Source organism: Gopherus evgoodei, chromosome 9 (assembly GCF_007399415.2).
Source record: "Gopherus evgoodei ecotype Sinaloan lineage chromosome 9, rGopEvg1_v1.p, whole genome shotgun sequence".
In the NCBI taxonomy this organism is placed as follows: Eukaryota; Metazoa; Chordata; order Testudines; family Testudinidae; genus Gopherus; species Gopherus evgoodei.
This window is the reverse complement of record NC_044330.1, coordinates 57,089,402-57,104,898: the sequence shown is the minus strand read 5'-3', so window position 1 is coordinate 57,104,898 and position 15,497 is coordinate 57,089,402. Positions and strand designations below refer to the sequence as shown.

The 15,497-nt window shown below is 43.4% G+C and overlaps 1 protein-coding gene across 11 annotated transcripts in view; it reads left to right on the top strand.

The window, feature by feature from the left end:
- Nucleotides 1–15,497, top strand: part of FARP2 (FERM, ARH/RhoGEF and pleckstrin domain protein 2) — a 204,445-nt gene that overhangs the window by 169,121 nt on the left and 19,827 nt on the right. For 9 of the 11 annotated variants that reach the window (XR_004002053.1, XM_030575993.1, XM_030575992.1 and 6 more), the window contains 3 exons: nucleotides 1,321–1,454; nucleotides 2,651–2,732; nucleotides 12,230–12,467. Coding sequence is in view for 10 of the 11 variants with exons in the window: in XM_030575993.1 (XP_030431853.1) it covers nucleotides 1,321–1,454; nucleotides 2,651–2,732; nucleotides 12,230–12,467 (454 nt within the window). In the remaining variant the exon portion in view is untranslated. The remainder of the gene's footprint in view (nucleotides 1–1,320; nucleotides 1,455–2,650; nucleotides 2,733–12,229; nucleotides 12,468–15,497) is intronic. The other 2 variants (XM_030575996.1, XM_030575995.1) reach the window with 1 other exon arrangement.

Below are 15,497 nucleotides of genomic sequence, written 5' to 3'. Positions count from 1 at the left end.
TGACTCAAATAAACCTGAAATCCCTCCTGCCTTCTGAGGGGCACTGCTTTACAGTCACCTGAAGAAGAGCACCCACAAGGACAGCACTCGAAGAAGAAGAGAGGGTTACTCACCTTGTGCAGTTACTGAGGTTCTTCAAGATGTCTCCCTGTGGGTGCTCCACTAACCACCCTCCTTCCCTCTATTTCGGAGTTCGCTACTAGGACTCTGTGATAGAGAAGGAACTGGAGGGCTCGGGTTGTGCACGTGCTAGATGCGGTGCTAACGGCACCACAAGATGCCTACTGTGCACGTGTAACCTGTGCGGGTATTGCCACCATAAATCTTCGATTGACGGCACTGGGACACACAAATACCTGAAATGGAGCACCCACAAGGACACATCTCGAAGAACCTTAGTTACTGCACAAGGTAACTATTTGGGAGTCACCTACAGTGGAGCACTCATAGGGATAATACCCGAAGACAAAGAAGAAGTTACTCACTTTGTGCAGTAACGATGGTTCTTTGAGATGTTTGTTTCTATGGATGCTCCACGACTCACCTTCCTCCCCTCTACTTCGGCGTTTTGCTAATAAATACTGTGGTAGAGAAGGAACTGAGGGGGGAAATGCCTGTGCATGCTAGCTAGCCTCGTGGTGGGTGAGGCAATGCACGTGTGGATGGGACGGACTGCTTTTGAAATTCTCTGATTGGCAGCACAAGGACACATACATGCACACTTTCAGTGAACCACCCATGGAGGGGGGACATATCTCAAAGAACCATCCTGGTGAGTAAGTTCCTCCTCTTTCACCTGAGAAATTCTAAACTGTACATAAGATAACTGAAATACTTGGCACCTCAGAAACAGAAGGTATGTTCCCTTCCTCACTGTGAAAATACTAGGAACTAAAGACATTGAGAAAAAACATATAATACAAAGCAAAATCTCTCCAACAGCTGAATAACTCCATTTACTGTTACAAAATTTACAAAAGAACCATTACATTAGTGTTGAAATAAAAGCAGTTATACAACACTGGTTGTGGGAAAGTTCCAGAATCACATAATTTATTGTGGTTGTACAATAGTCTATCTGCATCTTGCCACTGGAACATGGAGTATGCCTATGCCTGCGGCCAAACGACTTGCTTCAAATTTTTGAAGCTTGGCGCGGAGAGAAATTGCATCTTTCTTTATATTCTCTAGATGATCTCTTTCTTAGACGTTTCCCTTTCCCTCCTGCTCTTTCTCTCCCTGTATCTTCAGGAGCTAAAATTCAGATGGTGGTTTGTCAAATGTTATTAAACAGACAATTATTTATATTTTCTCCTGCAGTGGTTCCGCAGTGCAGTCATCAAAGAGAACGCCATGCCTGAAGGTCTGATGACACTGCTCTTCTCTAATATAGATCCAATCTATGAGTTTCACCGAAGTTTCCTGAAAGAGATGGAGCAGAGGGTAGCACTCTGGTAAAACTTAATAGTGAGCTTTGTGCCTGAGTTCTTGGGGATTGTCTGCTGTATGCTCAGGCAAAGGCTGTAGATGATCCTTCAAATCTGTACAGTTTGGCACTTCTGAAACTGTGTAAAAGGAATATATAAAGAGGTGTTTTTAAAAATATAAATTATAGAAAGAGAAAAACTACTCTTAAAATACTATTAAGAGGCCACAATTTCATGCATTATTGTCCCCACAATCCCTCAGATTTGTACATGTAAATGATATTATAGCATACCTAATCACCCTTTTTGTGTATAGTTATGTACTCAGCATGCAGAGGTGTGCGTTTTTTCAGCAGAACCTATTGCTCCCTGTTCCAAAAATTTGACCTAATTTTCCTGGCCCTAGCAAAGAGAAGAAACACAAGGTCAAAAGGATAATAGTACTTGTTCTTTTGGGGTGTTTTACTTTGACAGGTTAAAGTAACTGGAAAACAAATGTTTCTATGAATAAAAGATGCACAAGGCAAAGTTATTAATTTCTCACAGAACAGTTTTTCTGATTTTTAGAGAAGGGATTCCAGGACCAATGAACTTTTGTGTTATTTTCTTGTAGCCTGAGACATAATGTACTGGAATTCAACTAGCCATCATAGGTCGAACGTGCTAAGTTCTGTTCATGGAATTTAATTGATTTAATGATTTTTCTACCTCTTTATAGTAGCAAACCAGATTTTCTCTGTGTAGACCCTGGATTTCATGACTTGTTTGTTGTGCCTCAGCTTATGAAGATTCTGCCAGAGAGGGCATAAGCCAAATAATTGTATACGGTTACAGCAGCCTAGTTCTGGAAGAGCAGAAGTGAACAAATACAGTGTACAAAAGCTAACAAAAATAACTCAAACTCAGATGGTACCCTGTCAAGATTATTTTTACAAATCTCTGAACAGTTTTGCCAACCTTATCATGGAGATAATTTCTGATCCTTTGCTCATGTGATTGTGGGGTGGGTGTGGTTGTGGTTGGTTGTTCTTTTTTGTGGTCACCATATACGGTGTTCCCCATGATTTCAACTGCAGTAGGAAGCATGGGGAGATGGATCGAAAGGGAGAATAAGTCTTGTTTCCTTTCGTTATCCAAAAGTCATCTTTAGTAGACTCAAAAAATTGTGTATCCAGGACACTCATCTTAGTGCAGTTTCTCATTCCATTGTTTGTTTATTTCAGGGAAGGACAATCCAACTCTCATGTGAAAGGAGATTATCAACGGATTGGAGATGTCATGCTGAGGAACATGTGCATGCTGAAGGTAGAAGAATTGACTCTTGAAACTCTGAAATTTTCAGATCAGCATCACTTATTGACATGGCAGTAGTTCCAACTGTAGCATTTTCAGCCAACTCAGTGATTTGTAAATTATTTGATTATGGTTTGTAAATCACTTTAAAACAAAATTTAACAGGAGACTATTTGTAGCAACTAATACTACTGCCATTGTGTATTTATACAACCTACATCTAAGATCAGATATGAACTGGCTGCTTAGAAGACAAAGCATTTGTCTGCATGAGGAAATTAAGCAGCATAGATATAAAGGAACAATTATTCCATTATAGCGATGCCAGTGTAACTCTATTTTTTTGTTTTGTTTTGTTTTTTTATATTCTGGAGTAATTATTCTGGAATGAAATCATTTTTATTCAGGAATAGTGTTCACATGCAGTTATACTAGCGTAATTGTAGCAAATAATATAAAGGTATTCTGGGTTCTTCAGTCATTGGCATTATCCGTATCTGCCTTTTTGATCTATCTTCAGTTTGTTTTTATAACATGAACTATAAGAGATGGTTAAAAATATCATGATTTTGGTGCAACAAATCTCTACCATTGTAACTAATTTTTACAGAATTTTTTATCCTCTGTCTCAGTGGACATCTGGTTTTGTTTGATTTTTGTGGTGTGTGTGTGGGGTGGGAGGTGTCTGTCCTGCTATCTTTAAACTACCTTAAATTTGGGTTCCATTCCAGGTTCTGGAGAGGAATGTACTATCGTGGGCACAAATCCTTTTGCTGGTCTCTTCCCTACCCCTGTCTCCTTGACCCTGTCTCTACCTCTCTAAGTTCTAGTCTCTCTCTTTCGGGCTTGCAGTCAGTCCCAAAGCTTACCCAGCTTAAACTGGTTTTTCATTTGCTTGCAAACTTTACACATGTCCACATTGCCAATACTAGCTCCTTTCTCTTTGGTTGTTAAATATTATGTACACTCTTCATAGATTGTAAACTGTAATTACTACTAAGCAGCAATAGCAACTGTATTGTAACTTTTTAATTTAACTTTTTCTTTCCAGTTTCATGTTACTGTTTTATATGGCATATATTCAGAAATTAGGAAACACCAGAACTAAGGCTGCCTCTGCAACCCTAATTCAGCCCCCTTGTGTTGTATACATTATGATAGTCATTAATTATCGGATCACATACTGTTTTTTCCACATGATGCCTGCCTCATTCAGGGCACAGGATGGCTCTCTTAATAAACAATTATTCAATATTTCCTTTTATCCTTGTTGTTTAATATGTGGCCCCAGGCCATCCCATGAGATGGTGTCATCTGCATTTTAGAAATTGGGAACTGAGGCACAGAGAAATAAATAAATATGAAAAATATCTCTTAATTTTGGAAAGTTCCATTTGAAATACCTTGGACCTGATTTTTGAGCATAATTAGCATCATATATCACTTTATATAGAATCATAGAAGATTAGGATTGGAAGAGACTCATAGACTTTAAGGTCAGAAGGGACCATTATGATCATCTAGTCTGACCTCCTCCACAATGCTAGCTGCAGAACCTCACCCACCCACTCCTGTAACAAACCCCTAACCTATGTCTGAGTTACTGAAGTCCTCAAATCGTGGTTTAAAGACTTCAAGGTTCAGCGAATCCTCCAGCAAGTGACCCGTGCCCCAGGTTGCAGAGGAAGGCGAAAAACCTCTAGGGCCTCTGCCAATCTTCGCTGGAGGAAAATTCCTTCCCAATCCCAAATATGGCAATCAGTTAAACCCTGAGCATGTGGGCAAGACTCACCAGCCAGCACCCAGGAAAGAATTCTCTGTAGTAACTCGGATCCCACCCCATCTAACATCCCATCACAGACTATTAGGCATATTTACCTGCTAATAATGAAAGATCAATTAATTGCCAAAATTAGGCTATCCCATCATACCATCCCCTTCATAAACTTATCAAGCTTAGTCTTGAAGCCAGATATGTCTTTTGCCCCCACTACTCCCCTTGGAAGGCTGTTCCAGAACTTCACTCCTCTGATGGTTAGAAATCTTCATCTAATTTCAAGTCTAAACTTCCTAGTGTCCAGTTTATATCCATTTGTTCTTGTGTCCACATTAGTACTAAGCTTAAATAATTCCTCCCCTTCCCTGATATTTATCCCTCTGATATATGTATAAAGAGCAATCGTATCTCCCCTCAGCCTTCTTTTGGTTAGGCTAAACAAGCCAAGCTCTTTGAGTCTCCTTTCATAAGACAGGTTTTCCATTCCTCAGATCCCTATTAGCCCTCCTATGTACCTGTTCCAGTTTGAATTCATCCTTCTTGAACATGGGAGACCAGAACTGCACACAATATTCCAGATGAGGTCTCACTAGTGCTTTGTATAATAGTACTAACACCTCCTTATCTTTACTAGAAATACCTCGCCTGATGCATCCCAAGACCGCATTAGCTTTTTTAACGGCCATATCACATTGGCGGCTCATAGTCATCCTGTGATCAACCAATACTTCGAGGTCATTCTCCACCTCTGTTACTTCCAACTGATGTGTCCCCAATTTATAACCAAAATTCTTGTTGTTAATACCTAAATACATGACCTTGCACTTTTCACTATTAAATTTTCATCCTATTACTATTACTCCAGTTTACGAGGTCATCCAGATCTTCCTGTATGACATCCCGGTCCTTCTCTGTGTTAGCAATACCTCCCAGATTTTTGTCCTCCACAAACTTTATTAGCACTTTCCCACTTTTTGTGCCAAGGTCAGTAATAAAAAGATTAAATAAGATTGGTCCCCAAACTGATCCCTGAGGAACTCCCCTAGTAACCTCCTTCCAGCCTGACAGCTCATCTTTCAGTATGACCCATTGGAGTCTCCCCTTTAACCAGTTCCTTATCCACTTTCAATTTTCATACTGATCCCCATCTTTTCTAGTTTAACTAATAACCCCCCATGTGGAACCATATCAAATGCCTTACTGAAATCGAGGTAAATTAGATCCACTGCATTTCCTTTGTCAAAAATATCTGTTACCTTCTCAAAGAAGGAGATCAGGTTGGTTTGGCACGATCTACCTTTTGTAAAATCATGTTGTATTTTGTCCCAGTTACCATTGACCTCACATTCCTTAACTACTTTCTCATTCAAAATTTTTTCCAAGACCTTGCATACTACAGATGTAAAACTAACAAGCCTATAGTTACTCAGATCACTTTTTTTTCCCTTTCTTAAAAATAGAAACTATGTTAGCAATTCTCCAGTCGTACGGTACATCCCCTGAGTTTACTGATTCATTAAAAATTCTTGCTAATAGACTTGCAATTTCTTGTGCCAGTTCCTTTAATATTATTGGATGAAGATTATCTGGGCCCCCTGATTTAGTCTCATTAAGCTGTTCGAGTTTGGCTTCTACCTTGGATGTGGTAATATCTACCTCCATATCCTCATTCCCATATGTCATCCTACCATTATCCCTAAACTCCTCATTAAAGACTGAGGCAAGTATTTATTTAGATATTAGGCCATGCCTAGATTATCCTTAACCTCCACTCCATCCTCAGTGTTTAGCAGTCCCACTTCTTCTTTCTTTGTTTTCTTTTGATATGGCTAGAGAACCTTTTACTAGTGGTTTTAATTCCCTTTGCAAGGTCCAACTCTACATGGCTTTTGGCCTTTCTCACTTTATTCTGACATGTTCTGTCCTCAATAAGGCAGCTTTTATTGCTAATCCCTCCCGTCTTCAACTCCTTGTAGGCTTTCTGCTTTTTTTTAATCACCTCTCTGAGATGCTTGCTCATCCAGCTTGGTCAACAACTCCTGCCTATGAATTTTTTCTCCTTTCTTGGGATGCAGGCTTCTGACAGTTTCTGCAACTTTGACTTGAAGTAATTCCAGGCCTCCTCCGCCTTTAGATCCCCAAGTTCTTCAGTCCAATCCACTTCCCTAACTAATTTCCTTAATTCTTTAAAGTTAGCCCTTTTGAAATTAAAAAACTCTAGTCACAGATCTATTTTTGTTTATCCTTCCATCTAGTTTGAATTGAATTAGCTCATGATCACTCGAACTAAGGTTATCCCCTACAACCATTTCTTCTATGAGGTCCTCACTACTCACCAAAACTGAATCTAAAATGGCATCCCCTCTTGTTGGTTCTTCAACTACTTGGTGAAGGAATCCTTCAGCTATCACATCCAGAAAAATCTCAGTCCTATTATTATTACTAGCACTTGTCTCCAGTCTATATCTGGGAAGTTAGTCTCCCATGATCTCTCAATTCCCACTAGTGATTACTTCATTAAAAACATTAAAGAGGTCTCTATCCATATCAAATCAGATCCCAGCGGTCTGTAGCCCATCCCAAGCACTATCTCAGGGGAGGCTCTAGTAGCTTTCTTTCCCAATTTGATTTTTGCCCAGACAGACTCGGTCTTGTCCATTCCATCACTTCTTATTTCTTTACAGTTAAACTCATCATTGATATACAATGCTACTCCACCACCTTTGCCTTTATTTCAGTCTTTCCTAAACAGCACATAGCCTTCAATACCTGTACTTCAGTCATGACTACTATTCCACCATGTTTCTGTTATCCCTATAATATCTGGTTTCACTTCTTGCACCAGTAGCTCTAGTTCCTCCATTTTGTTACCTAGGCTCCTCGCATTAGTGTACAAACATCTTAATTTTTGCTGTGTGGCTTCACTGTCATTCTCTACCCGATTAGGCACAGACATTCTGCCACCAGTATCACTTATTAGACTGGTATCTACACTACCTTGCCTCCTTATGTCCATTCTCCTGCCCACGACTGTATCCTTTCTTACTTTTTCTTCCCTTTCAATGTTAAATTCCTGCGTGGAGATTACCTGGACATCTCCCAACCATCTCCCCCAAGTTCCTAGTTTAAAGCTCTTAATCAGGTGTGCCAGCATCCATCCTAGAAGTCTATTTCCCTTCTTACTCGGGTGAGAGAACAATCCTCTGTCGATGAATGCTTCCCAGTGGCCATACATCCCAAAGCCCTCCTTATAGCACCAGTGCCTGAGCCATCTGTTGATCGCCATAATCTTGTCACACCTTTGTTGCCTTTCTCTAGGTATAGGCAGAATCCCACTGAAGATCACCTGAGCCTCAGTTTCCTTAAGCGTCTTCCCCAGCCTGGCATAGTCTCCCTTGATGCGTTCCAGCGAGAATCTAGCCATATCATCCGTTCCCACATGAAGGACAATCAGCGGATTCTTTCCCACTCCCATTAGGATCCTTTTCAGCCTCAGGTCCACATCCCGTATCTTAGCACCGGGCAGACAGGACATCCTTCTGTTCTCCGGATCAGCTCTAGTTACAGGCCTGTCTATCCTTCTCAATAAGGAGTCCCCAGTCACGTAGACCTGGCTTTTCCTGGTGATGGTGCAATTCTCTCTATTCCCTGTTCCCTCTGGCTACAAGTCCTCTCGATTTCTATTGTCCCTTGCAATCCTCCGCAACCCATCCCTTATCCTGTTGGGGCTCATATTTGGTGGTGTCGTCTCCATTGACTCTTCCCCTCTTTCTATCGGACTAGCTGCTCTTCTCTCCTTCCTTGCCCTCTCACCTTCAGCCACCACCTGCTCTGCCCCTTCTTCATTTTCCAACTCTGCAAACCTGTTCCTGAGCTCTGTTTCTCAGGATCTGGGCCGTCTTTTCCTCTGCCTGGTTCTCTTAGTCTCATGCTTCCACTGTCCACTTTCTTCACCCAGCAGTATCCCCTCAGAATTCTTTGGTCCTTCTTCCATCTGCAAGTCTGAGCTTTTCCCTTCAGCCTCCTCATGTCTTTGCTCCATCATCTGCTTGAAGCCCCTTCTAAACTCAACCAGCGTTTCCACCTGCATCTCCAATCCTCGGATCTTTTCTTCCATCAGCTCTATCAGGTGGCACTTCATGCTGACGAAACTCTTTTCAGGTACCCCCTTCAGGATCATGTACATGCCGCAGCTTCCACATCCAGTCATCCTCATTGTGTCTTTCACTGCTGCCTCTGTATCAGTCACAGCCTACCCACCAAAAACCTGTTAGTCTAGGAAACACAAACCAAAGCAAACCACCACCACCTACAGTAAATCAAACCTCCAACGGGCACCAGAACACCGCCCACTCCCTTCACTAGCCTGTCTATTCCTATGCCTAGGTCTCTTAGCCTCCCCCGCAAACTCCCCCTACAAACTCCCACTGAAACTCCCCTGTTTACAGCTCTGTTTCCTGGCTCCTGTGCCGCTGCAGGTGTCTATGCTGCTTCCTGACTGGCTGGCTACCTTTATAGTACTCCTAAGCAGAGAAGGCCCACCCCTTAATCAGGGCTCAGCTTCTCTCCCAGCACACTGCCCCTACCAGTCTCCACATACATAACTTACAAAATAGAATACACAAAATACAAAAACCTTCTCCTCCCACTGAAACTCCCCTGTTTACAGCTCTGTTTGCTGACTCCTGTGTGCTGCAGCTGTCTATGCAGGAGGTCATCTAGTCCAACCCCTTGCTCAAAGCAGGACCAATCCCAACTAAATCATCCCAGCCAGGACTTTGTCAAGCCTGACCTTAAGAATGTCTAAGGATGGAGATTCCGCCTCCTCCTTAAGTAACCAATTCCAGTGCTTCACCACCCTCCTAATGAAATAGTTTTTCCTAATATCCAACCTAGACCTCCTCCACTGCAACTTGAGACCATTGCTTCTTGTTCTGTCACCTGCCACCAATGAGAACAGCCTAGCTCCATCCTCTTTGGAACTCAGGTAGTTGGAGACTCTTCCCCCTTTTCGTTAAGTGCATCCCATCTCTTCCTAGCAATCCTCCTTCCTGGAACAACATTCCACGGTCGAAGAATCCAAAGCCCTCTCTCTGACACCACCTGCGTAACCATGCATTTACCTCCACAATTCGATGGTCCCTACCTGGGCCTTTTCCTTCAACAAGGAGGATGGACAAGAATATGACTTGCGCCTCTGACTCCTTTATCCTTCTTCCCAGAGCCACGTAGTCTGCAGTGACCTACTCAAGGTCATTCTTGGCAGTATCATTGGTGCCCATGTGGAGAAATAGGAAGGGGGTAGTGGTCTGAGGGCTTGATTTGTCATGGCAGACGCTCTGTCACATGCTGAATTCTAGCTTCAGACAAGCAGCACACTTCTCAAGCCTCCCAGTCTGGATGGATGACTCCATCCCCCTTAGGAGAGAGTTCCTGACTACCACCACCAGTCGTCTCCTCTTGGGAGTAGTGGTCATGGAACCCCCAACCCTAGGACATTGCATCCCATGCCTTGCGGTCGATGGGATCTTCTTCTGATCCCTTCCCTCAGATGACTCTTCCAAAACATTCTCTGATGTAGTACATGTGCAGAGAGCCTGAAGAAGGTTTCTTACCTCTATCTACATTGGGGATACATGGGTTCTCCTCTTTCTTCTTCTGGAGGTCACATGCTGCCAATTTTCTTTCCCGTTCTTCACTGCCCTCTCTGATTCTTCAGCATGCTGTGCCTGCAGTACCAAACACTGACTCCTGTCGAGAAAGTCTTCATTTTCTCTGATGCAACGCAGAGTTGATACTTGAGTCTCTAGTCCTTTAATCTACTCTTCTGATATGGAGACTAGCTTGCACTTTGTACAGACAAAGTTGATTCTACCCTCTGCGAGAAAGACAAGCTATATGTTAAAGCACTGCTCCCATTGTATTCAGTTGCAGCTGAGTGCTTAGCACTTCTGTACCCAGATCCCAGAGTCTCAAGTCAGGCACCCAGAAAATGAAGAACATGCCATCAGTGATCACCAATGAATAGTTTGGTATAAGTGACTTGCTCAGCACCACATAGGAGCTCTGTGTCAGAGGCAGGGATAAAATCCAGTTCTCCAAGGCATCCTTTGAATGCCTTAACTATGAGACCCTTCTTTTCCTCCCTACAATTCCATACTTCATCTCTACATACCATACAAATTCTGCAACAAATGAAGCAGGGACCCTACAGACAACATCTTCCTTTGCCGTACAGTGCTGATGCATCACCAGAGCAGGCCCAGCCTGTGCACCAAATGAGGCAGGTGTTCTGTGGAAAAAATAGTATGTGAACAGATAATTTATGACTTGATCATAATACATACATGCAAGGGAGGCAAATTGCATAGGCTGAGTTTCAGGAATCTTGGGTTCTATTTCAGGCTTGAGAGGGGAGTGTTTTCTGTCTTCTCCGGTCCCCCTCAAGCTTGACCCCTTCTGCCCCAACCCCTGCCATTTGTCCCAGGTCTGATCTCTTCCACACCCCCGGCTCCTTGTCCCAGTTTCCTCACCTTTAGGCTTCTCATCACAGTCCCAGTTGTCTTGCCCACCACGTCTCTCCCTTTTGGGCTCACCATCAGAGTCCCAATCTCATCACCACCCCAACCCCCAGTCCATTTCCTTGCCCAAGCAGTGCCAGTTCTCCCCTCCCAACTCCTCATCTGATCTTTCCACTCTTCCTCACCCAACCTCTGCCCTCCAGTCATGTCCGTGTCTCCCCACTACCACTATTGGCTCCCAGTCCCAGTATCTCTCCTTGGGCTCCTCGTCCAATCTTAGTCTCCCCCATCACCTCCCTGGCTTCTTATCCTAGTTTCTTTGCTCAGCCAATCCCAGTTCTCCCCTAACTTCTTGTCTGATCTGTCTGTTTGGCCCCCAGTACCCATTTCCCTCATCCCACCCCTCTCTGGTTTCAAGTCCCAGTCCCTTTGTACAGCCAATCTTAGTCTTGTCTTCGCTTCCCTGCTCCTTGTCTAATCTCAGAGTTCCTCCTGCAAACTGGCTCCCAGTTTCCTCCCACCCATTCCTGGTCTCTCCCACAATATCTCCCAGCCTCCCCTCCATCCCGTTCCCCAGCTCCCACTCTCAATCTCCTTGCCCAACCAGTACCAGTCACAACTGTCTTCTTGTACCAATATAGTCCTTTCCCTCCCTCCAGTCCGGCTCTTGTCCCCTTTGCATTTGAGTCAAGTGGCTTCCTCCCCTACTCTGCCTGGGTGTCAGAAATAGCTAAACTGTTTTGATTGAAATTTTCCAGAAAAAAATATTCAGCCTAAGACAGACATGCAGCAGGAAAAATTTCAGCCCAAACAGTTAAAGGTTGCAAAGTTATAAGCAACTGAAAACAGTGTCTTGTAGTGGGAAGTGTCAGGAACCCTTAATAATAGGCAGTGCTATCCACGCCACCTATAAAGTATAAGTAATTGCCCTGTCCAGAGAACAAAAGCCAGCCAACCATATATGAATATATTTATAAGAGATTTTAAATAGAGCAGTTACAATATATGATATTGCAAATGTTTATTTTTACCAACAGTCAGGGCATATGCAGATTTTGTTTATATTGCTCATATTTCAGTATTGTAAATAAAACTGAAGATGAGGGACAAGGGGTTGCAAGTGTTTCTTGATGTCCGTTGGTCAAATCTAGACCATGTTAAGGGTTTTTCCCCAGTTTCTAGTCATTCCTGTGTCTCTTGTGATCCAACAGGAGTTTACCAGCTACTTGCAGAAACATGATGAGGTCCTGACAGAACTGGAGAAAGCAACTAAGCACTTAAAGAAATTGGAAATGGTTTATAAGGAGTTTGAATTGCAAAAGGTTTGCTATCTGCCACTCAACACTTTCCTGCTCAAGCCCATCCAACGGCTGATACACTACAAGCTGATCCTGGGGAGACTTTGCAAGCACTACACAGTAGAACACCAGGACTATGCCGACTGCAGGAGTGAGTGAGCAGTGAAGATGCTAGTCTGAATTCTGTTCTCTCTTTTATATCAGTTTTGCATTTTAGCATCTCTTAGTGGATCTAGAAGTATTGCAGCTCAGGACTAAATGCAAAACTCATTTCTTTGACTTAGCTTTCCTCAAAAATTTTGTTATACACAGAACTCGCCCTCTCTTTCTCTGTCATGTGGGTCACAAGCAAGCTCGCCACCTAGAAGCTATGCTGTTTCTCCTGCAGGCTGAAAGTGTTTCTATTTTTATGTATGTGGCAGTTGCTTACAAAACTATGAAGATGGGAGCTGTATAGGTATCTAGCTCTCTTGGCTGAGATTCGCAAAGCTGTCTAGAGGATTTAGACACATCTTCTATTAAATTTAATCCCCTAGGTGGCCTTGAAAATCTCAACCTAAATATGTATTTTTCTTATGAAGATATGTCTTGTAACTGTTCTGTCTGGTTCTGCCATTTAGCTCAGGAGACATTCTTCAGAACTGCCAATAACAAGCAATCCGATCCATCCTCCCTCTTCAACATTTCTGCTTCCATTGAAGAACTCCTAGACTACCTGTCCAGCGTTTGAGTGTGACCAGCACCACTCAGACAAGTGCCTAGTAGTGAGTTTCCTTTGCAGAGGCTACCATGTTCTTGGGTGTGCTAGCTCTTTTTGCACTTTTATTTGGCCTCTCTTCTGTGTTACAGATAGAATCATAGAAGATTAGGGTTGGAAGAGACTTCAGGAGATCATCTAATCCAATCCCTGCTCAAAGCAGGACCAAAACCAATTAAATCATCCCAGCCAGGACTCTGTCAAGCCGGGCCTTAAAAAACCTCCAAGGATGTAGATTCCACCACCTCCCTAGGTAATCCATTCCAGTGCTTCACCACCCTCCTAGTGAAATAATTTTTCCTAATACTCCACTTAGTCTTCCCTCACTGCAACTTGAGACCCTTGCTGCTGCTTCTGTCATCTGCCACCACTGAGAAGAACCTAGGTCCATCCTCTTTGGAACCCCTCTTCAGGTAGTTGAAGGCTGCAATCAAATCCCCCTCACTCTTGTCTTCTGCAGACTAAATAACCCCAGTCCCCTCAGCCTCTCCTCATAAGTCATGTGTCCCATCCCCTCGATCGTTTTCACTGACCTCCGCCGGACTCTCTCCAATTTGTCCACATCCCTTCTGTAGTGGGGGGACCAAAACTGGATGCAATACTCCAGGTTTGGCCTCACCAGTGCCAAATAGAGGGGAATAATCACTTCCCTCATTCTGCTGGTAATCCTCCTACTAATACAGCCGAATATGCCATTGGCCTTCTTGGCAACAAGGGCACACTGCTGACTCATATCCAGCTTCTCATCCACTGTAATCCCCAAGTCCTTTTCTGCAGAACTGCTGCTTAGCCAGTCAGTCCCCAGCCTGTAGCGGTGCATGGGATTCTTCTATCCTAACTGCAGGACTCTGCACTTGTCCTTGTTGAACCTCATCAGATTTCTTTTGGCCCAATCCTCCAATTTGTCTAGGCCACTCTAGACCCTATCCCTACCCTCCAGCATATCTACCTCTCCCCCCAGCTTAATGTCATCTGCAAACTTACTGAGGGTGCAATCCATCCCATTATCCAGATCATTAATAAACCGGCCCCAGGACTGACCTCTGGGCACTCCACTTGATACCAGCTGCCAACTAGACATCAAGCTGTTGATCACTACCCGTTGAGCCCGACAATCTAGCCAGCTTTCTATCCACCTTATAGTCCATTCATCCAATTCATACTGTTTTTACTTGCTGGCAAGAATACTATGGGAGACCATATCAAAAGCTTTGCTAAAGTCAAGATATACCATATCCACCAATTTCCCCATATCCACAGAGCCAGTTATCCTATCATAGAAGGCAATTAGGTTGGTCAGGAATGACTTGCCCTTTGTGAATCCATGTTGACTATTCCTGATCATCTTCCTGTCCTCCAAGTGTTTCAAAATGGATTCCTTGAGTACCTGCTCCAAGATTTTTCCAGGGACTGAGGGGAGGTCTGTAATTCCCCAGGTTCTCCTTCTTCTCTTTTTTAAAGATGAGCACTATATTTGTCTTTTGTCCAATCGTCCGGGACCTCCCCCGATCATCACGAGTTTCCAGAGAAAATGGCCAATGGCTCTGTAATCATATCAGGCAATTTCCTCAGCACCCTCGAATGCATTAGATCTGGACCCATGGACTTGTGCACGTCCAGCTTTTTCTAAATAGTCCTTAACCTGTTCTTTCACCATTGAGGGCTGCTCTCCTCCTCCCCATATTGTGTTGCCCAGGACAGCTGTCTGGGAGCTGACCTTGTCTGTGAAGACAGAGGCAAAAAAAACATTGAGTACTTCAGCTTTTTCCACATTGTCTGTCTCTAGGTTGCCTCCCCCATTCATTAAGGGTCCCACACTTTCCCCAACCTTTTTCTTGTTGCTAACATACCTGTAGAAACCCTTCTTGTCACTCTTCACATCCCTTGCTAGCTGCAACTGCGATTGTGTTTTGGCCTTCCTGATTACACCCCTGTATGCTCGAGCAATATTTTTATACTCCTCCATAGTCATCTGTCCAAGTTTCCACTTCTTGTAAGCTTCCTTTTTGTGTTTAAGGTCTCTGAAGATTTCACTGTTAAGCCAAGCTGGTCACTTGCCATATTTACTATGCTTTTCTAAAGTCCAGGGTCCATATTTTGCTACTCTCCTTTCTTCCTTTTGTGAGTATCCTGAACTTAGTCATCTCATGGTCACTGCTGCGCATGTTGCCACCCACTCCTATTTCCCCTTCCAATTCTTCCATGTTTGTAAGCAGCAAGTCAAGATGAAAACAGCCCCTGGTTGGTTCCTCCAGTAGTTGCTCCATCTTGCTGTGTACTACAGACAGATGCCATTTGAGCACCTTTAGAGCAGGGAATCTCTTTGTTCAGCTACTGCTGGTAGAGGTTAGAGTGTCTTTTTCTCTGAGTAGTGCCCTGTTGGCATGGCACTCAAGCAATGCTTTTTTAGAGAGTCTCATTCTT